Source organism: Tachypleus tridentatus, chromosome 6 (genome assembly GCF_004210375.1).
Source record: "Tachypleus tridentatus isolate NWPU-2018 chromosome 6, ASM421037v1, whole genome shotgun sequence".
In the NCBI taxonomy this organism is placed as follows: Eukaryota; Metazoa; Arthropoda; class Merostomata; order Xiphosura; family Limulidae; genus Tachypleus; species Tachypleus tridentatus.
Genome location: NC_134830.1, coordinates 73841447 through 73865461, shown reverse-complemented (window position 1 = coordinate 73865461; position 24015 = coordinate 73841447). Strand labels below are relative to the sequence as shown.

Below are 24015 nucleotides of genomic sequence, written 5' to 3'. Positions count from 1 at the left end.
AATAAAAAGTCAGGGTTTTTCATCTGCTAAAAGACATATTATGTTGTGTTTTGAATACATAAGTTTTAATTTCACTTATAAGAAAACTTTGCTTCCCATAGAAATAATAATGGGTAGTTTGGATGAATTTGTAGTTGCTCTTGTGGCATAATTAGAAAAAATCTTTGGTGCATTATTTAGTTAAATAAAAATTTCATGCATTGCTACCATTAGTATAAAAAATAGGCTTATGTTTCACTGGCAGTTGAGAGCAAGAAAAAAGAAGGTTTGGTGGGTACTTTTTCTTGTTTTTTATGTATTTTCTTTCTTTTATTATAAAAGTAACTAAAATATAAAAATAAGGATGTTTTAAATTAGATTAGATTAGATAAATAATAATATAACAAAATTTGTTTCATGAGACATGCTCACAAGCAACTTGTAGTGGCTCATGGGTAATGTAATTCAGTAGCATAATATGAGCTGCATGTATTCTGTGCAGTTTCTGACTTACAGTATGAATAGCAGTTATAGTTCAACGGTCAATAAAACAATACACTTTAATTATAAATAGATGTATAATGCTAAGAGCTTGAAGCTACTTAGGATAAACAAATGTAATTTCATGTTACAATTTGAAGCCATTCCAGAAAGAAAAAAGAGTAATTTGGGTTTAACTTCCTTTTTTTTTTTCCTAGGTGGTTATAAGGTTGGTCAAATTGACCAGCCCCATTTTTAATTGGGAGAGAAAACAACAGATAAAATATAAAGTGTCAATGAAAAAAACATTTGAAATGCATTTTGGGGTTTTTATGGATTATACAAAGGAAATTTGAGATATTTTGAGATAAGGAAAAGTAGTTTTAATCTTAACTTGTAAAATACATTGTACATGGACAATTCAGAAAAAAATACTTCACTAAAAAGTGATATTTTTTGTGAAATACTTATAATGTTAACTGAAAGACTGCCACATTTTCTAAAGATATACACACTGCATCGAAAGTTAAAAGTATTAAATATAAAAAGATTTAAAATGAGTACATAGAGGTCCAGTGGCTGGTCAAATTGAACAAGCCCATTTTGATAGAGTTAAATCATTCAACCAAAATGTGGTCCTAGTTGTCATTATGTATCAGGCTTCATGGTTTTGCATTTAGGTAAATCACTTACACTGTCAGCATTATTATCAACTTTATTTAATTTTTTCCTTTTTATTTTTATATTTTAAACAGTTTGTTTGCTAATATTGAATACAACTGCAATAGATTTCACTGTTGAACCTTGTTTATTGTTTTTAATAATATCAGGTTCATGTTGCATTGTGAGCACAATTTGTTTATATTTTATATTTATGTTTTCAGTATTATATATATTACAATCTGTGGTGTCTGTCCAAGTGTTTGGCTGTCTTACATTTGAAAAGCTGTACATGCAGGCAAAGCTTAATATTCACATTTGAAATGATGGGAGAACAGACATGAATAATAATGTATTTTGTAAACAGGATATTCTTCACTAAATTTTTAGGAATTAATAACATTGTCATTCATATTTCAAAATGTGATGTTACTTAAAGAATAAAAACGTAAACTTGCCATCTGTTATTGCTGAGTGACTCTTAGTATCACTGAAATGCTCAACAGTTACTTTTCACAGTGGGCAGTGTAAAGTAGCTCATAGCTTTGGTTCTGACTTGAAACCAACAGTGAAACACAACCTTTAACACTCCTACGAAAAGACTTTTCTAGTCCTGATTTCTTCAAGCCCGTTCCCCTGGCTGTGGTTTCGCTAGATAGTAGATAGGGACAGTGGGAATCTCGTTAATCCATTCATTAATGGATTTAAATGGCAACTTCATTTAAATACAAAATTATTAGCCTAATATTAATAACCTTTCAAGTTGCTCTGGGGCCTATTAGGCCCCACTTTTCGTAGGAGTGTTAACAGATTAATTTAAATTTGCTTGTTGTCAATGAACATAAAAGAGGGAAAAAAAAGAAGAAAACTAATTGAATGAAATAAATGGTGAACAAAATAAATAGAAACTGTAACAAAAGCAGTTCAGTTATGCTGAACGTGAAATAAATTTTGGGATTCCTGGATTGCAAGCAGTGGATATGCAAATCAGATTGACCTGTCCATGGATTGTTCAGCCAACTGTATCAGCATTTTTGAAATTTAGTTTTAAATTTAGATAATGAGCAAAAAGTGTGGAATAGTCTATAAGTTTGGAAAATTGATGATAAAAATTATTTGAAACTTTATAACAAATACTGTTAATGAAACTGACCAAATAGAGTATGCTAGTACTTACATGGGAAAAGAATAATTATGAAGAAAGACAAAATTTCAGTGTTTTCATGAACTGTTGTTCTAAATATTGATATAGGTGTAATGCAAATTATATAATTGTACATATTACTAATTTATACTGTAAACTAAACTTTTATTTCTGTTTTAGAAACTTTTAAGTAATTTAAAACTTTAAAATTCTAAAAGAAGCTGACATTGTTTTACTTTACAGACTTGTAATTGTTCTATGAACTCTGAAGTAATGATGAAAGCTCACTTAGAAGGAAAGCGTCACAGACAGGTTTGCTTTCTATTGTGTTTGTATTTTAATATTTCTAAGGTTGTCAGAAAATTGATTTTATTTTGCCATTTAAATTTTTATTGAACAACTTACACCTGCCCTAATGAGCTACTATATATTTAAACATGCACAGTTCAAGAAAATTATTATAACTAATGTGACCTTATCATGTCTTTCTAGATATTGTGATTATAAACTTTTATTTTTAGTCAGTGCTGCTGTATTATTTAATGAATTAATAATAACACCAATAGGGAGTAAAAAAAAAATATTTTTCATGACCATAGTTTTAAATTTTGACATAACAATAAAAGAAATTTCTTTACAATCCCAAACAGGTTGAAATCTGTGATATGGTTTTATAGTAAAGGAAATTATTAATTCAAAGTTATATGTGGGTAATTTGTAATATTGCATGAGCAGAGTGATGAAAAGCATTAAATTTGTTTATTGATAATGTTGAAAAATTCAAGTGATTACAGCCCCTCAGTGGTGCATCTGTATGTCTGCCAACTTATCATGCTTGAAACTAGGATTTGATATGTATGGTGGGCAGAGCACAGATAGCTCTTTTTATAGCTTTATGTTTAGCTACAAAGAAACAATACTCATGTGACTTCAAAGTACTTAGAAGATTTGGATGCTGTAATTTTGAGTAAACAGAAATAGTGTATGGTTCTATGACAGTAAAAACAAATCAGTAAATCTTTTGTTATACAAAATTGTACTTCGTGCTACCAGATGAAGAAAAGTATACATAATATGGTAAAACTAATTTTTATTATTACTTGCAACTTAGAAACATTTGATTCTGGAAATAGCAGGACTTAATATGCTTATAAGATTATTCTTTTCTTATTTACACATTAGAAACTTTCACAGAACCCAAGATATAAATCAACCTGGTACATAGTCTTGTTGTCTTATAACTTTTTACTTGAACCATTAAAACAATTTTAATTATTTTTTGATACTAACAGGTGTTCTCACAAATTAAGTTTATTAAAAAAATTACTTTACTACTCTAACAATAATAAATTATTGTGGCATAAGGCTTGCCTCATGGAATTCTTGTGAAGGTCAAAGTAAATTGATAAGTTTATGGTTATTTGTAAAAACTTACCAACATATACCTTAGAAGTTTTTAAAGTACATACAATTTTTAATATGTTTACTCTTTAATCTTAACTGATTGGTGTTAGTAAAACTAATTAAATTGTCTTGGTAATAGAAAAAATCAGTCTGTGTTCATATATCAAAAATGAAGACATTGTAATGAAACATTTTCTGTAATGGCAGCATAAATTTCTGTATACATCTTACTTGTAAACAGAAACAAACTTAAATGTAAGTAATTTTCTACAAAGAATTTGGCCTGAACTGGTTGCAAATAAAGGGTTGTTTGTGTACCATATAGTAAGGAAATATGACACATAGCTCAACAATTTAAAAGCATCTGCACAATTACATAAAGAAAACATCCAAGTTAAACTAGGTAGTACCTAGATTTTTATGGATGTTTTCTACATAAACACACAATCGTTATGGTTTTTTTTTCTTTTTGTTGGGGAAATAAAGGTATCATGATAGATTTTTTTTAAGTGCATTTTGATGCATATAGTGTTAATCAACTCAGAACCTCCCTACTGGTGTATTAATAGGTTTAACACATCCATTCTATGGCCTTGTTTAATAGTAAAGTGACAAACAATGATATAAGCAAAATGAAGTTTTATCTTTCTTCATTTATAAATCATTGTTTTCCAATTGACTATTATTTTAGTATAACATGCTTCCATACACAAGTATAACTTTATTTCATCATAACTGAATAATTTCACAATTTTTTTTATATATCAATAAATGTTTCTATAGGTGTATTCAGTACAAGAAATGTTATAATCATGTCATTGAAAAGATATAATAATTTGCAGAGAAGCTTAAGATGTTTCTGAATATTTACTTACCACTTAGAAATATTTGATTCTGAAAACAGTGGGGTTTGTATGCTTTTAACATTGCTTTTTTTTCTTGTTTATATACTAGATACTTTCACAGAGCCTAAGATATAAAATATCCTGATACATGGTCTTGTTAGTAAACTTTTACAGAGATGCCAACCATTACGATTTGAGCATGATCATTACGATTTTGGTGTATACATTATGACTATACGCTCATACAGACAAATATTACGACTTGTTGCAACTTCCAAATTATTATATATTGTATAGGCCTATACAATAAAGTGATAAATTGTTCCCCCAGGGCTTGAAAGGGGTGAAAAGAAAATTTCTAGTGAGATAAAAATAAATTTTGATAATAAATAAAAGTCATAGTACAAATGGCTACTTGCGATAATCATGTTTGTGCTTGAAATAATAAAAAAATATTTGTATCTCCAACGTCTACCAATAGTTTGAGTACAGTGCTTCTTTATACTGGGTATGTGGGGGAATCCAAAGTTACATCATCAATGCATGTCAGCCAATCAGCACTTGCGTAGATGGGTATTTCTCGTTTTCTAAGTGGCATAGAAACACCAATGCGATCGTTCACAAGGTGGAAAAAAAAGAGGCCTTGTTCACCAGATTGTCTTGTTTCTGGCAAATCTAAAAGGACTAAAATTGTGAAAGGGCTCTGTCTACAATCATTATGCTCAGTTATTTAAAATAGTTGGCATCTCTGCTTTTATATTGAAAATTAAAATTGCTATTAATAAACATTTCACATAAAATGCATAAAAGCATTAAAATATTTTCATTTCACTTATATTATTGTTAAAAGTTACTTTACAGGAATTAACTAAAGATATATTTTACTTCATATTTTACTTTTTATATGTATTTTTGATGTATAAAACATTATATAAACTCATACATAAAGCTTTCACAGAGAAGATGGAGGTGTTTAAAAGTGGAACACTTCATAAGTTGTGACAAGGGTACAGTGTATCTAAAAGGCCTTTCAGTATTAATCAATTGAAGTAAACTAATTAATATAAAATAAATAAGGATAAGCTAAAGTAAGTTCTTCCTAACTTACTTTCAGTTTTTACTTTACAATTGCAAACACATGTACACAATAAACTGTTTGAAACAACTGACCAAGTAGAAGAATCAATGAGGTGTATGTTTCAAATTTGATGTATTTGTTAAGCAGCCTAACTTGCAACAAACGGACCCATTTTTAAACATCATAACACAACACAATTGATGTTATAGTTAATTTAGCATTATCAAAGACTCCTGTATAATTATTGTTCTTAACCAGTTGTGAATATATAAATCTTCTGTCATCAAAATACAAAGTTATTGTACAACGAATGAAAAATGTCTACAGTATTATTACATGCTGAATTTGCCCTATATATTCAAGGCAGCAATTACTCCCACTGGTTTGTAAATTTATTATAAAATAATCTTTTATCATTTGGTGGCAACCAGTTAGCAAATGTTAGCACCTAAAACAAGTGTTAGTCAGTGCTTGGCAAACAAATTAGTGATATATTAAACAATAACTCTTTGTGTTCTTAATTGTTCCAGATCAGGAGTTGGCAACTCATTTTTCATAGTGGTCACAACTGTGGTTAATGAAAACAACGTTGGCCACACTAATCAAAGAGAAAACAAAAAAGTTAGTTTAACCAAAATAATTGCATTTCAACTAACCTTCAATGTGAAAATTTATGGTTTTCATTTAACAAGTTTTGTGAAATTTGGCTTAATATCTATGCAGTAAACTGATATCTGTATCTGGACTTGAGAAAATCTAGTGTAGAAAATGCTGGCTTACACACCCATATGGATCCAAATATGGAAAATAATTTTGAAATTCCTATCTTTAAGTTTGGAAGACTCATCAAAATAGTGAGCCATATCTCTTTCATAGAACATTTTTATTTACCTTTATGTATTCTACACTTTGCAAGGTAAGCATCTTGTCTTCAAATCCACACTTATCCAAAGACAAAAAAGGTGCAATTTCCTTACTGAAATTTCCTAAGTCAAATTGAAATGGATCATGCAAAAATTCAAATATAAATTTCAAATTTTTAAATTCAGAGGAATGTGATTCAAATTTTTGAGAAAGATTTTTGATCCAGTTTACATAGAGATCATCATTAGCATCAGAAAAATCATAGCTCTTATTATTTTCTAGAAAACTAATCAACTTTGCAAAATGTGCCAAGTCATTCTTTTGCAAGGAGGTTTAGCTTAAATGAATAGACTGTGATTGCTAGCTTATTATTTTACCTCTTCCCTGAAGCTTCACATTCAAATTATTCAAGTGAACCATCATGTCACACAGAAAGTGCAAATCACACTGTCATGACAAAGTTTTAATTTCAGAGAAATTTTCAATCTTACCTTTTTCAACAAGATACTCCTTTATTTGAGGAAATAAGGAAGTACATCATTTCAAGACTTTACCTCTACTTAACCATCGTACATTAGCAAAATCAGTAAGATCATCAAAATTAGTCACTGCTTTTCTTCAAAGACTCCACAAATTGTCAATGGATGACAGAGCTTCCACTTCAAATATAATTCACAATTTTTACAACAGTATCCTTAAAATTTTTCAATTCATCAGTTTTAGACATCTGAGCACATTAATTTTCCTGATGCAAAATGCAATGGAAAGGTGGCAGTGTGGAATTCATATTATTTTCAAGTAAATGCTGCTTCAAAAGAGAAATAAATCCTAATTTCACCCCAGTCATGGCAGGAGCACCATATGTTGTGACAGAAACCAGTTTTTTAAAATCCAGATTCAAGTTTTTTGACATTTCAAGAAATTTTTCAAAGATGTTTTTTTTCATATGTTTGATCTCATAATCCACAAAGGCCAAGCATTTCTTCCCTCACTTGAATATCTGAAGTTACATATCGAACCTAAAATATCAATTGTGCATTGTCATTAACATCTGTTGTATACTTTATTCCTAAAAACTTTGTTACAGAAAAGACACACTGGCTTATTATTTGCTTCAATCAATGCAAATTTCATTAAATTCTCGTTTCATGTTTTTCCAGTGACGCGTCATTCTCTTTTCAGAGGTAATGCCAGAATCAGTTAAATTGTCTTTATTTTCTGAGTGTTCACCATCATCAGGATTCTTTCATTTTTGAATTATCCACTTATCTGTATTATGGGATTAAAAACAAAATATATTCAAACCCTGGAAAGTTGCAGAATAAAAATGTTTGCAAGTGCATGCAAAACAAAGCACACTCAATAACAAACATCTAAATGAGGCTAACATTACAAAATGGGCAGAGTCTGTGGCAGTGATGAAGCATGCGACATTACCAATGAAGTGAGGCAGTGCAGTTGCTGATTGCCAAATTTGCAATAAAAAATAAATGATGGAAAAAAGTTTATTCCTAAACTTGAGCTGGCCACAAGTGGCCAGTGGCCATGGAGTTGTCCACTCCTGTTCTAGACATTTGTTTTTTTGCTTCAAGAAGTATTTGCTATTTGAAATTATACAAACTGAAGTTTTAAACCTTGAATCAATACCTATTGGTTATTTAATTTGAAATCAAGCTGCATAATGTACCTTGGGGTTCCTTATTTGATCATTTACAAGTCAATATATATATACACACACACACACACACACAAATATATATATATATATATGTCTGTCTGTGTGTGTGTCTTTTATATGACAGTTAAGCATTTAAAGTTTTTAAATGATAAAACAGTAAGTCACTGAATTTCAATTTACATTTTGACAAATGTAGACGTTTAAGTTAAAACTGATTCTGATGTGGGTGCCAGGTATGACTTAATAATAGAGAGCCTGGGCGATGAATCTGAAAGTTCATAGTTCATTTAGGTACTGTTATAAGTGTGATGGTCAAATGATACAATGTAGTTATACAAGAGTTGGAAGTTGGTGATGTGGGTTAGATCTCTTCTTGTTATTTGTCAGTTTAAAATTAGGAATGACTATATGAAGATATTCCTTTTGTAGCTTTGCAGACATATTCTTAAACAATGTATCCTTGCTTATATGCAAAAATATTTGTAAAACAACAGTACCTCTCTTACTTGCATTCTAATATTTTTTAAAAAGTTTCTAGACCATTCATTGATGTTTATATTAACATAGTTGAAGATTAATTAATGGGCCTTCATTCATATATAGTCATCTGGTTTTGTATATAAGATTAAAGAGATAATGTAATATTATTTTACATTTATTTTAAATAAATAAGCATTGAAATACTACTTATTTAAAGCTGTTTCAATTTAAATATTTCACATGTTACACGTGCATGTTTTTTGATATTATATGAACTTTGACATATGAGCATAAATAGAAAAAGAATCTTTATGAAATGAGTGGGGAATTACCTTCCACACAAAACAAATTTCACTCTATAAACTGTTACAAAGAACCACATTTTTAAATGTTTAAACTTCCCTTGGAAACTGTTTTTGCCATTTAGGGTAACAGCTCTAAATGGCAATCAGTTTTTAAGTGTGAAGTAAAACATTATGGTCTTCATCTCTTTTCTTTCTTCTAGAATGTACAGAAACAGAAAGGAGGTAAGTGTCATCGACTTTCAAGATTTCCCTTAAATCTTGTTCCTTGTTAGTTTCCAGCAGCAGGCTACTGTCATGACCATTGATAGCTAACAACCATGATACACATGGTTGTTGGCAACACAGAACTAATGGTGATATATGCTGTTGTAGGCAGAAACTACTCACAACTGAGAAAAAAAACTCCGAAACCTGCCTCTGCTACCAAAGCATGGAACTAATCAACAAGTCAGTAATGTAATACATAAGGTTTACTTGAGGGAGAAAGAAGCATATTTGAGACAATACTAATCAGACTCATGAGGTTTGGTATTATAGGTGTTTAACTCTTTATCACAGTACTCTAGATATTGCTGATTCAGTAATAAATTCTTTATAATGCTTTTTCAGGCTTTCTAGTGGATAACTTAAAATATTTTATATTTTATATATAGAAAACACTCTACTACAAATGAAGTGTTTTCTAAAATTTAGTTTCTATTTTTATAGTGGTTTTGCAGCATTTATCCAGAAGTGTATGTTACATTTTCATATTTTTAGTTTGTTAGTAATTTATTATAAAGAGTATTAATTTTATTCCAAAGAAATGAAACAAACAATGATAAGCTAGAATTAATATTTACTTTTCATAATTTTACTGTAATTTAGTTGCGTGTTTGTGTGCTACCCGAAAATATCATGTCAAAATAAAAAGTTGTGATGAAAGAAGATATGGTATAACTCTCAAGGTAGACAGTTTTGTGTAGCACTCAAACCACATGATTATCCAATTTTATCAGCATAGTCAAATAAAGTAGACAAGAAAATAAATTTATCTATTTATTGGAATGTAGGTGCTTAAGCCCTCAGCATAATAATTTACACTTTTAACCCTTTTGCTGTGGGTCACGGGTCAAAGGCTATGTCATTGAATTTGTTGACTTGCATTCAAAAGTATTGATCTTCTATTTTATAAGTTTATAAAATTTATAATATTTTAAACTTAAATTAAATTAATTTCTTATTTTAAAATTAAATATTAAATAACACATCTAAGTATACATTTTAGTGAGTCATGGTGTATTTAATGCAGTACTGTTTAAAATTAGATGTTTGTGAGGTCAAGGTAATAAGTTTATAGTTTTGTAAAAATTAGGAACTCAAATTACTAATATTGTCAAGCTAGAATATATAATAAAAACCTTGTATCTTTTAAATTTGCTAGGTATGATGTATGTACTGAATCAAACACAGTAGCCCCATTCATTTCTCTCCATTTTCTTTTAAAAATGGTTTTTAATATACACTTACTTCAATATGTGACATGAATAACCAATCAACAGCGTAGAATGTTCCCAGGATGGTTTCATCAGCCATTTTATTCTATGAAAAGGTTACCATCTTCTTTCAATCCACAATTTCAAGGAGATAGGTTGTGTCTTTAGTCTGCTCAGAGTTTCATATTTTATAAAATCTAAATACATCTTAGTTACTAAGCTTAATAAATGATGATGGAATTCTATGGTATTAGTATAGTTATTTATGATTTTTTGTTTATTCAACTGTATCTATAAAACCTAAGAAAATTTTTTTTTATATCCTCTACATGTAAAATTTTAAAAAGTTTAATAACTTATGCCCAACAGCAGTCGAGTACAGAGATCTTAGGAAAAGAGAGAATTGTTTGCTTTACTTCTGGATTTATTGTTCTATATTTAAAAAAAAAAAGTTTAATAATCTATTTCTAAATAGCAATAATATATATATACAACATATAATAATGAATTGTGATTATATAATACAAAACATTTGTTTGGTAAAACACAGCCAAGACAGGGTCACTCTGTAAAGACTAAAGGTCAGTTTTATATTACTGGCTATGTAACATGAGTGCACATGCAACATGTCAGTGCAAGTTATATAATGTTAGCTAGGCGTGATTGGACAGTCAATATGATAAAAAAAAGATAAATATACGTAAATATATAGCTTGATGAGGCTTAAGGTACTTACATTAAGCATTTGTACTTTCATGTTGTAATACGTAGTCATTCTAGCATGAAAAACACATTTATTTCTTAATTTTTTTATGGTGGTTATGAGGTTTGTTAAGTGACTGACCCCATATATATAAAGTGTAGAAAATGACATAAAATATAAAGTCTTACTAGAAACAAACATTTGAAATGTATTTTGGAGATTTTAGAGATTATGAAATCATATTTAAGATTTTTGGAATGAAGAATAGATTTTCTAATCATAACATGAAATCACTTTGCACTCAAACTAGTAATTAGAAAGACTGTTTTCACAAACAAATCTTTACTAAAAATATATCATTAAAAATATGAGTTTTTGTATACAAAATACTTGTAATTTTACCAAATTTTATGAAGATACATATGCTGTATCAAAAGTCATATCACAAATACTTAGTGTGCAAATGTGTAAATGAACTAGTGTATATTATACCGAGACCACAGCAAAAGAGTTAATGTATTTTAAAGTATTTTATTAGCATTAAACAATAATTTAGAAATGTATAATATAAATATACCTTTTATGTTTAGTTTGTGTGATGTTTAGTGAAGTGCCAATAAACATATTTTGATAACTTTGAGGTTCATGCCTGATGTTTTGAAATTATCTGTTTCTCACTAAGAAACTTGCCAAGTGTCAGGTTTTATGTGTGGGCCAGATTCTTTACAGTAAGTGTCTGTTACTTGTTTGGTGATAAATTCCAACAATAAACAAACAGTACTGACTTCACTTGTTTAAAAATAACATATTATAACAATTCAAACCTATATACAAATGTTTGTTACACTTTTTTCTTTCTCATCAAAGTTCACAAAAGGTGGTTTAGTTACTTTAGAACACAGTTCTTTTCTGTTATGTTATCACATTACACTGTAATAATTTCCATTATGTACTCTTTATGGCTAAAATTCCAATCACACAGTCTAATTCTATCTAACTAAATTTTAAACCTGTATTTATATCTTGATAGATGCCAATAACATATAATATGTTACTAAATATGATGCTATTATAATAAATTTAAACAATGAGAAGAACTCGGGACATTCTTGTAACATAATTCAATATAACAAGTGCCAATTTACAGAATCTGAACTACACAATGTATGATTAGTAAACAGTTACATAAGTAAATCATCAATACATGGTCACTTCTAAAAATAACTAAATTTAACGCTTTTGCAGTATAAACTACCTAGATCATAAGACTTGCATGAAACAGAAACAGCTGTGTATACCTGAGAATAAGCCTCTCTTCAAGAAAAGTATTAATGTAAATATAATACTGTCTGTTGTCTGTTTGGATAACTACTTTTCAGGGTAAGGATTAATCTTCACCAGTATCGGTATGGGGGTTTATTAGGTTCATGTACAAATTTTTAGTCTTTGTGGGCATTTTTGTATTTTTACCACTACCTTTGTCCCTGTAGATCTTCATCAATTTTGGTATGGATATCCTGTTGATGGATCTTTACCAGATTTGGCATGAAGCTTTATTGGTCACATTTGGATGTGTCTGAAAATTTGTGGTTTCACATTTTATGTTTTGCAGTTTTATAGACATTTTTTACAATTACATATAAGGAAAGTAACTTTTTGTGTTGAAAGACAACTTTTCATGCAGAGTATGAGTACTCCAATTGATTTACAGTCTTTTTTATACTACCTACAGAAACTGTTTGCAGTTTATGCACAAAGTCTTCTTGTGTAGTCTGCATCAACATTTTTAGTCCCTTTGATGGTCTCAGTGCCTAACTAGTATTTCTGGAGATACAGTTTTCACCTCATGACCATTGAACTATCAATTTTGCACCTCTGGTTGTATATAAAGGTCTGATGATCCTGCCCATAGAAGTTCTGGAATTTATGGATGGCCAGACATTTCTCACTACTCAACAGCTTTTTCCTGATGTATGTTATTAGAAACAGTCTGTGTATGTGTTTTTGCTGGAATGCTGTTACAGTTCTAATGTCTAATGCATCAGTCTGCATGAAGAACTGTTTGTTGAAGTCTGGCCTAGTAAGGACCAGTAAAGTATCTAACATGTTCTTCAATTTCTAGAATGCTTACTGCTGTGATTGTTGGTTGACCTTTCTTGGTCAGTTCAGTCAAAGGTGCAATAACCACATTATAGTTTTTGATAAACTTCTTATTGTATCCAGCAACCCTGTGAAGGATCTGACTTGCTGCTTGGTCATTTGAGCATATGCAGGTTAGCTCTCTTTCTTGGTTATCTATCAGCTGCCCACCTTTTGTTCAACAAAGTCCACTACAGAATAATTGATGCAGCAATTAGATGGTCTGTTGGTCAGAACTGCTGCCCTCATTTACCCAAGCAGCTTTATGAGTTTCTTCAAGTAGTCTTCCCATCTGGCTGTGTGGGTGAGAATCCACATATGTTTGACGTAGGTGGATCTATACAACATCTTCCTCCTCATATGGTTGAATGTTGCTGCTGAACTGACTAACCCAAACTGCATTTTTTTGAACTGGTAACATCTGTGTTGTAACAAAGGCTGTTTTCTTTTTAGATTCTGTATCCATAAGAATCTGCCAGTATCCTTTACTAAGTCTGATCTTAGTAAAGTGTTGGTCCAATCTAGTTTTGTATTGATAGTATTTGGGTTAGCTTTAGATTCAGAATTGAACTTTATTATGAGATTCATTATGTGGAAATCTGTGCAGAAGAGGTTTGAGCTGTCTCTTTTCTTCATAATTGCCAGTGTTGAACAGTAGGCTGAATTCAAAGGCTCAGTGATTCTGGCTTCTTACATTAACCTTGACTTTTTGCTTGATTGTATCTCTTATTGTGGAGGGCATCTGGTATGGCTTCACTGTGACTAGATCCCTGGTATCACAAAGTTTGTATTGTCTGGTCTATCTGTAAAGACATGTATATGTAAAAATGGCTGGTTTGGGTTGAGAAAATTTTTTATGACGATGACCGAAGAAGGTCGAAATGTTGTTCGCTCCTCTACATAAAAAAAAATTTCTTAACTCAAACCAGTCATTTTTACATATATATTTTTCTCTACAAGTGGGTTTTCTTATCAGTACTGATTATCTGTAAAGACATCTGTGTACTGGCACAGTAGATTTTGTAGCTCTTTCTTCTGCATGCCACTGATGTTGACATCTTTATGTTTGATGTCCACCTAGTGGTCTTAAATTTAATAGGTCTTTGTCTTCTCTGACAAAGTGACTTCTGGTTTTGTGTCTATGGCAGCCACACTTGCAATGCTTATCTGTACCTCAGTATCTGCACCCATTAAGTCTTCCCTTTTGAAGTATCTCTTCAGCAGATTTGCATGGTAGATCTTGGTCCTCCCATACCACTTTCACTTTATAGTCCATTCTTTTAATCACTTTTGTACTTCAAAAAGCCCTTTTTACTGCAGGGTAAGTTTGTTGTTTGTGGGTAGCAGAACTAAGACATTCTGTCTGACTTTGAAACATTGATTTTAGGTATTCTTGTCACAGAAATGCTTCTGACTGCCTATAACTGATAGAAATCTCCAATAAATTGGTAGTCTTCCTCCAGTTAGTTTTTGAGGTCTAACACACACTGGTATGTGTTGTTTACTTCTAATCGTCATTCTTCTTATAATTCTTTCAATATTTGCATCAGACTTCATATTGTGATTCCATACAGTAACTCAAAGGGTGAAAGTCCTGTACTCACTTATGGGACTTCTTGGTGTCTGTCCCAGTCACATGGTTTTTCTTGGCACATCTTCTTCAGCATGCCCTTTAAGACTGTTGATTTTCAAAGTCAATTACTTGTGGAGTTTTACAAGGTGGTAAAGAGCTGCTTAGTGCTGATGAGTTTACACAACTCTTTCATCAGTTCAGATTTAAACTGGGTCCATTTACTACTCAAGACTTTATGTAAGAAACCTACCTTTCATAAAATTTCCAGGAGGGCTACTGCTACTCTCTCCTTATTTATTTTTGGCAGTACTCTGACTTCTGGGTAAAGTGTTACATAATCAACTACTGTCAGCATGTTCCAGTTTTCTTTCTCAGATACAGGTGCTAGTGGTCCAATGAAGCTCCACAGCCACTCTGCTAAATGGTTCTTTTATGAAAAAATAGGTCTACTGAATAGCAAGATTTGAACAAAATATACACCAAAAAATAATTTTAAATTCTCTAAGTAAGTGTATCCATGAAATGAAAAAGAAATAAACTGAACAAAAGTACAATGAACAATCATCATTTGGTACATCCAAATGGTATACTTGCTTTTGTGAGTTGGTAGGTTTCCTCCAGTTAGTTTCTTCTACTTCTTTCTCTTTTGGAAATTTAACAATGTTTCTTTCAGGTTTTTTTTTTTATTTAGACAGCTCTGGTTAATGCCCTATTCCAGACATTACGTTACTCAAGTAAACAATAACTTAAGACATTTGTTAAAGTAAAAGAAAGTAGAAAATGCAAGGTCTGCTTGCATACTACAGTTTATCTACCTAGTTCCATTAGTATAGTAATGATAATGATTTATTTGAAATCTTTATACACAAATGTTTTCAGTTAGGTGTCTATCCAGTATTAATCATGTGCATGAATTTTGTGTCAGTTAAAAAATCAAACATAGCAGAAGTAAATAACTATAGTTACATATAGGAATGGTTTATTGTAATAATTCTGTTTTAATTTGCTTATCTTGTTTAAAAGAAATGTTTTGTACAGTGAAGATTCTTATAATACTTAAATATATATTATTATTCTTTCTTTTAATACATTAAATATTTGGGAATGATGATTATAAAAATGGAATAAATTGATTGTCTGTTATCCATGCAGTTACTAGTTTGTAAATGATTTCAGTTATGTTTTTTGGTTTGCGTAATGACTAAATAAGGGACAAATTTTGCTTAATTTGAGAAATAAATTATATTTGTGACAAAAATAGAAAAAACGTTTCTTTAGTCCTCTGTTAGCATTAGGTTTGTGATATGCATGTTTTCTTTAGATTTCATAGTTGTAATGAAATTGTGCTCACTAGAAAATAAAGAAAAGGTTTATTGAATGTTAGTATGTGATTTTTCTCTTCTAATTAATTGACTGGGTTACAAGTTTGTGGGTCTTTTAACATAAATTTAACTTGATAATTACTAATTTAACACAAACGTGAAAAACTGATGCTCATAATCTTTATGTATTTTGAGAGCTAAAATCGAGAGTGTTGAAACACGTTTTTATTATTATTTTTTTTACAGTAATGCACAGAGGTTGAATGAATTAAATTAATTTTTGGAGTGTTATTAAGTCATTACTGTCCATATTGCCATGTCCAGTCTTGCTCTGTCCATCAGCTGTGCATTCTAGCAATAGTTTTTTAAAGTAGTTTTCATTTCAAAAGGCACAACACTTCTTTATAACTGGTTTCCACAATCCAGCTAGTTATGAGGAAGACAGTTTCTCAGTGGTCACATCAGCAATCTGATTCTTCATAGGAGTTGTTTCTGGCATTGTGACTGGTATGTCAATGTGGAAGAGTATGGATAACTATTTCATTATCTAGCTAGTTGAATGGGAGGTAGGACTGGAAGGTTTATCTTGAGGGAGTTATACTTTGTTAGTCTTATTTCCAGATTTAGATCCTTCTTGTTTATATTTCATGTTGTTGCCTGTGGATGGCTTTTGCCACTAACCTCTGTGTTTGCGAATCGTAATCCGAACACGGTCTTATGATCTGTGTATAAAAATATTTTACATTGGAAAGAATTATTGCATATCCTTTTCAAAAAACAGTCAATATTTGGTGCATCATAGTACCTGCAAAATTCTAAAAAGTGTCCAAGTGTAGTTATAATACTTAGTCTTCCATCATGACTGTATGGATTATGGTCATCATGACTTGCTGATTCCGATTTTCAAAATTATGTTATAGTAGTTTGGAAGTATAATTACATTTTTTATTCCAGGTTTTTGATTAAATTAAATACTTGTTCTGTATGAATGACTGAAATTAAATTTTTAGTCAAAGAAGTTATGTTTTAATTGCTTTACTGGTTTTACCAGTTTCCCTGAAATTTATATTTTGGGTCTTTTCAGAGTTGAAACTTTACGTGAAAGCAGTTCCATTATGCTGCTTTTAAAATAAGTATTAATATAAATGAAATGGTATTCATACTTTTGTAATTTGGTATGTGTAATTAGTTTGATTTTTTAAAATTTATTATGTAATCTGTACATAGATGTGATTCTTTAAGATCTTTTAAATTTAAGCCAGAAATTTAGTGTGTGTGTGTGTGTGTGTATATATATTAATTGCAACACAAGCTGATTTAATAACGTATTGAATTTTTGCTCTGTTGTGTTTCAGGTGGAAAGTCCAAAAAAGCTAAAGGTGGGAATAACTATATAAATGTTTCAAACTGTCCAGCTACAGTTCCTAATCCACCATCATCTGCAATGTTCAGCATAATTCAGCACAAATTGGATAATATTGAAGAACCTGTTATAGGTATTTATCTTTAAATTATGCTATAGTAAGATTTGTATATTAAACCACAGCAAAATGTTTTTAAAGTAATGTTAGCCTGTTTTGTTATAGTTTTGTTGTTTTTGTCATGTTTGTAGAAGTTTTGTTGCAACATATATGGTATGATAAGAGTAACAGATTTATGATATTAACTCTTACATCCAACATATTTCTATCTGCAGATTTTTAATGTTCTTTGCAGTGCACACTAAATGTCATTTGATCTTTTTTGTTTACTTTGTCACTGCTGAACTAGCAACAGCTTATAGTAATGTGATTGTGTAACAAGATATTTTTAATTGTTATCTGTACAATTTCTTCTTTACATACTAGCTTTTATGCAGGGTCTAAATAATTTTGATCATATATCAATTTGTTACTAGTATATTTTCATGTATTTCAAAAGTTTTTGCAGACAAATGAATATGGTTTTGTAGCCTCAAAATGGCCTTTACTCCTAATGTATACCATGATTATAATTCTTCTGCTGTAATGTTAGGAAGTGAATAACAAAAAGCTGTTTTACAAAGTATATCATTTTTAGGTAAAGGGACAAACGCGTTGAAAAAGGAGCTATAAATTATTATGTGTTTTAATGTACAACACAAAAATTTTAATATCTATACTCATTCAAAAGGCAGTTTCAGTCAGAGAATTTTATCACACCTAAAATGAATGAAACCTCTTATAGTGTAGTGATTATGGGGTTCAATTTCCAGTGATCACAGTGTGTGTGTGTATGTGATTTAGGATAAAAAAATGTAGGTTGTTATTAAGTGAAAATTTCTTTTAACAAGACCTTTTCAGTTAATTTCTTTTCTAAGGTGTTTATTTTTAGGTAATAGAAAGATGTAAACAATTTTCAAAAAAATTGTGAAAAAGAAAACATTACTTGGCCTATTGTTTCCAAGAAGCTTTCCTAAGCTTAACATATGAACATATCTAATTGCATTGTTAGTGAAAAAACACTATTAATATTTAATATTCGATTTCAGAAGCTCTATTAAAGGTATTGTGTGTTTGTTTTCATTTAGTACAATGAACTATGATAAAAAAATTAATAGCATGTCATTTATTTAACAAGTATCACCATTCCTTGTCTTTATTTAGAGTATACTGCTTGGTAAGAAATGGCTTTTTGGAAAATGTAATGTTTTTAATCTTACCTTCTTTTTAGTTCAACGACTATTTTTAATTTTTTTTGAGAAAGTTTTTCAAACCTACTTGCCTCTGATTCACTGTTGATGTGTATATTTCTAATCTGATTGCTTGCTTTAAAGTCATGGGAATTCTCTTTAATTCATTATACCTCACTTACTATAATGATTATTTTGAATGGATTTTTTGGTGGTACATTTGGGTTATGCTAACTGGCTTTTGAACACAAGAATCTGTGTACTGCCAATATGATTTTGAAAGCTCTTATAAAAGAAAAAAGTAAGTTGTTTCAAGTTTTATTCAGTTTCAGGTTTTAGATGTTTATCTAGACAAATTCTGACACACACACACACACACACACACACACACACACACACACACACAGTTTAAAGAATGATTTTTCATGGGAATCATTTTTAACAGTAATGCCATTTTGCCCTATATTAATGTCAACACACTTTATGTCACACTTGTTTAATCAAGACTTAAGATATACTTTGAAACGATAAAACCTACAGTTTCCTACTAGACATTCCAGCTTATGGTAGCTAAAATGGGACCATTTGGTATAGAAAATTAAGACTTTCCCATTGATTGCAGTTGGAAATAGTTCCTTGTTAGGCCCAAGTGGTCAATGAATTTTTCTGGATTTTAGGCTTCATAACACTGATGACTAGGTACCATTTTATTCATAGCTTATGCTGAGTGTATGTTCCATAGAAAATAATGAAATCCTTATTTTGGATAGCTGTACTGCACTTCATAGTGACATGACTGTACACATGTGACTTATTCATTGTTAAATTTCAAAGATACGCTTTGTCAAATGTGGAGTTGTGCTTTCAGTATATGTGGTTAATCACACGTTTTGCAGCAAAGAACACTTTTAGGGATACCATTATTTGAGAAGAAAAGTTTAAGAAATACTTTTGATATGATTCCTTACATTAATATTTTATAATGTCATTAAGTACATGTATTTAAACTCAGCTTGATATTTCTGAACACTCCTTGAATATGTCAATGAGTAAGTCACCCAAATATAAAATCATGAAAGAGAGAGTCCAATATATCTGTTTAAAGTAGAGATTTCATTGTTTTTTGTGCTCAAACAATGTGAACTGTGCAAGGTATCTTGTTATCAATATTGTAAAACATAAAGTCAGTCAACAAAAAATTCAGTGCAGTTGATCTTTATGTTAGACATTCTTTGCTCTTTAAATAAGGAGTTAGCTTGTAAATTACATTCTTATTTACTTTACTATCCTTCTGTTATGACTTCATTTGGCCTTCCCATTCCTGATGGTTCTACAGTATCAAAAAACCACATTTCTGCCATCTCTAGCTGGCAGTGTCTTTAGTGATAAGTTGTTTTTCTTATTATGGAACTGTTTTCTAGGCAGTATAGACAATTATTATGTATTATGTGGTGATTTCTACTTCATACAGAGAACGTGTACACACACCCATTGCAAATAAATTACATGCACGTTTCAGTTAGTGTTGTATTAGTACAAACTAAGCAGACAATAATATTTTATATTTACTTTACATCATTTTAAATCTCAGTGAAAAATACATTTGTGTGATAAATACATCTCATCAATACATATACTTCCTATGAAGTGTTTTTTTTGTTTTGTTTTTACCATTTCTTAAATAAACTAAATTCTGTTATGTAATTTACATTGTTTATTACAAGAATGGGGAAATAAACCAGATTTTGGAAATTGGAAATTAACAATTAATTTACAGAAATAAGTTTTTACAAATTTTATTTCCCTAAAGTTCAATATGCTTTGGAAACGAGAACAGTTCTATTATTTTAGCTGTTGTTAGGCTTTTCCATTTCATCAATTCTTATTTTCTGATAACACTTGTGTCCATCAATTTTGTTGTTATATGTCTTTTAACTCTGTTGAGTAATTTGTCTATTTTTCCTGCAAATAGGAGAGTTGTATGAAATATATTGTTTAAAAATAATGATACACAAAAATGATAAATATACAATTTTTTGTTTAAATGAAAAGAACAAGGGTAATTTATACTATGACATATTTAAAATTGTGGCTACCCATCAAATGTAATTAGTAAAAAAAGTATTTTATAAAGTGAAACTTCAAGTGTGTATTTTAAATTTTATTTGTATAAAAATTACCACCTGTATGTGCTATACATTCTGCTAAAATGTTTTAAAGAAGAATAGCAATATGATGATTATTATTTTAAAGTTTATTAACTGTAATTTTATTTCAACAAAAACAAAATGTTAAGCAGAATTAATTAAGGCTTCTACGTTTACACGTGTACACAATGAAGGTTACTGTTTGTGGTGTATCCGTTTAGGATATTACAAAATGTTTAATCGCTTAGGTCCTGCACTAAGTGTGAGCCAGTTGGTAACATCATTAATTAATAAACATACGGTAGCTATCATTTGTGACAAAATATTTTCCCTACAGTCCCGGACAGTTTTTGCTGTTTTTTACGATTTACTCACATTTGCCATATTGGCTCCTTGGATAACCTGCACCGAGTGGTGGATAAGATTGTACAAAATATTTCTACAAAAAGAATTATGCCATAAATCGTTTTCTAAATGGCAAATGCAGAGTGTTGTTGTCTTCTACCCGAACATCACTCAAAACACACTTCAGTAAAGATCCCTGACAGCGCGCGCGTGCAGCCGTAAACATGGTTAAAATCACGTGCAAACGATCTTGTAATTATTGTCTGGTATGAATGTGAAAATTGCCATGCGCACACACCCAAACCAGCCAACGGAAGTGGTACAAAATGGATTCTGCTAGTTCTAGGCCTGCTACCACCAAGCGTTCAAAAGTATGGGACCATTTTGAACGTGAAAATAACAACAATGTGAAGTGTAAGTTATGTTTCACTCACCTTTTATTTTCTGGAGGTTCAACAGGAACAATGCTAAACCACCTTAAGCATAAACATAAGTCAATCCACTGTGAAGAAACAAAAGTTCAAACTAAAATCAACACATATAAAGCACCTGTATTATCAAAGGATAGGTGGAATAGCTGCACACAAAAGTTAGCTTTATTGTGTGCCGTCGACCTGCGTCTGTTATCAATCTGTGAAGGACTCACTGTCTGGGCGTTTTGTGGAGAACTAAATCCCAGTTACACTGTACCATCGAAACAAACGGTCACAAATCATCTGAAGAAAATATTTGCTACTGAGAAAGAGTTACTCATCAATGATATCCTGAATCACTGCATGGGTATTGCCATGATGTCTGATCTATGGACAAGTCAGGCAACTGAAGCATACATAACAGTTACGGGGCACTATCTTGATTCAAACTGGACACTGCACAATGTTGTTTTAACCACAAGAGAAGTCACAGACAGACATACTGGAGAAAATCTGGCTAATGAACTGAGGTCAATCACGTCAGAATTTCACATACCACTGAACAAAATTACGGCACTCATAACAGACAATGCCAGCAACATGACATTGCGCTGTGACAATCTTGGCTGGTTGAGTGTGAAATGTTTCGCACACACGCTACAGCTCTGCATCAGATCTGCATTTGATAAAATCAGATCAATTAACCACGCTATTGGCAGCACCAAAAAACTACTAACTTTTTTTCAAAAATCCGTGTTAGCTTCCAATGAGCTCACCCAACGTCAAAAGCAGATGGGATTACTGCACCATAGTTTGATCATAGACTGTGCAACACGGTGGAATAGCACGTACGAGATGTTTGACAGACTTATAGAACAGAGACTTGCTGTATATGCAGTCTTGCACAGTAATGTTGTGAAGGACTCTCAAGCAAAGGTTCTTGACATTACTGATAAAGACTGGGAGGTCATTCAAGATATTGTTCCAGTTCTTCAGCCTTTATACATAGCCACAAGGGTTCTTTGCTCAGAACAATATCCAACCCTCTCTGGGGTGATGCCGATCATGTACAGTCTGTTGGAGATCCATTTAAAGACCAAAGACGCAGATTCCAATGTGGTTAAAAACTTCAAAGATGAAGTCTCACAAGATTTGAAAAGGCGTTTCAAGACAGAAACTGAAGACGTGTGCAAAAACATTAGAATGATGTGTTTCATGGATCCCCGATACAAAGGATTGCCATTTTTGACACCAGCTCAGCGAGATGTAGTTCACCGAGAAATCATTTGTTACTGTCAAAAACTGGCACAGTCTGAATCACAAGTCACTGGAGTAGCAGCTGACAGTTCTGTTCCTCAACATCAGTCAGCCGAGGTGATTCAAGTACCAAACCAGGCAGCAAACTATCACAAGATGACATGGCTTATTTGTTGGGTGATTTTTATGAACAAGACTGTTCTGTTGTTGTTCCTGAATCCCCCGAGGCTGAATTAGAACTCTACCTGGAGCAAAAGCCAATCCCATGCAAAGAAAATCCGTTTGCCTGGTGGCGAAATGAACAATCATCGTATCCAACGATGTCTAAACTGGCCCGAACGCTGCTCTTCATTCCAGGCACCTCTGTACCGTCTGAGCGGGTATTTTCTTGTGCTGGTGGTGAGTTCTTTATCTCTTTTATAAAACATTCACACTATATCACACATGTGGTTCATCATGATTATAGATATATACCGTTATCCGACATGTCAGAATATGTTCTATTGTAAATACTTAAATGTTTCTGTTATATGTTTATGCCAGGAACTGTTACAAAATTGAGATCGTCTCTTGATCCCGACACAGTGGACATGTTGATTTTTTTAAACAAACGATTAAAAGCCAAAAACAATGCCAAGAGTGTGGATCATGTCTCCGTAAAACTTGAGGCTTCAGCTCCCGATACAGCTATCAATCTCCCTGTTCGCATCAAGCAAGAGCCAATGGATGTCAGTGTTGCACACTCCAGTGATGTTCCGGCTCTCCCTACTCTTGGAGGAGTCACTGACTTGGAGTAGGAGTGGGCCCAAAGTCCAACATATATATGTTTTCTACTGCACGTTGTACCTTTCATATTCACTTCAATTAATGCATTGATGTTTTTGTAAACTTGTGTGGAAATAAGAACAATTTTCCGACATCATGTTTTTGTCATTGTCTGTATGTGTCTGAGCATGCACACTCCTGGTACTTGGGTTTTTCCCATTTTCAGTACACAGTTCAGAGCGATAATATTTTATCATTTGTATGGTGCAACGTAACTAAGATAATGTAATGACGCGATAAGATTGGCAG

General features: G+C 31.4%; 2 protein-coding genes across 2 annotated transcripts in view; both read left to right on the top strand.

Annotated features, from left to right (window-relative positions):
- The window catches only part of LOC143252807 (uncharacterized), a 77858-nt gene that overhangs the window by 31073 nt on the left and 22770 nt on the right, over positions 1–24015 (top strand). The window contains exons 9-11 of the mRNA XM_076505527.1: positions 2507–2575; positions 9118–9139; positions 17485–17625. Coding sequence (XP_076361642.1) covers positions 2507–2575; positions 9118–9139; positions 17485–17625 — 232 coding nt within the window. The remainder of the gene's footprint in view (positions 1–2506; positions 2576–9117; positions 9140–17484; positions 17626–24015) is intronic.
- On the top strand, positions 17644–23319 carry LOC143252808 (E3 SUMO-protein ligase ZBED1-like). The gene has a single exon (XM_076505528.1). The coding sequence runs from the start codon at positions 21598–21600 to the stop codon at positions 23176–23178; it is 1581 nt and encodes a 526-aa protein (XP_076361643.1). The 5' UTR covers positions 17644–21597; the 3' UTR covers positions 23179–23319.

Coding starts and splice junctions, on each gene's coding strand:
- LOC143252808 (XM_076505528.1), top strand. CDS start 21,598: ATGGATTCTGCTAGTTCTAGGCCTGCTACCACCAAGCGTTCAAAAGTA.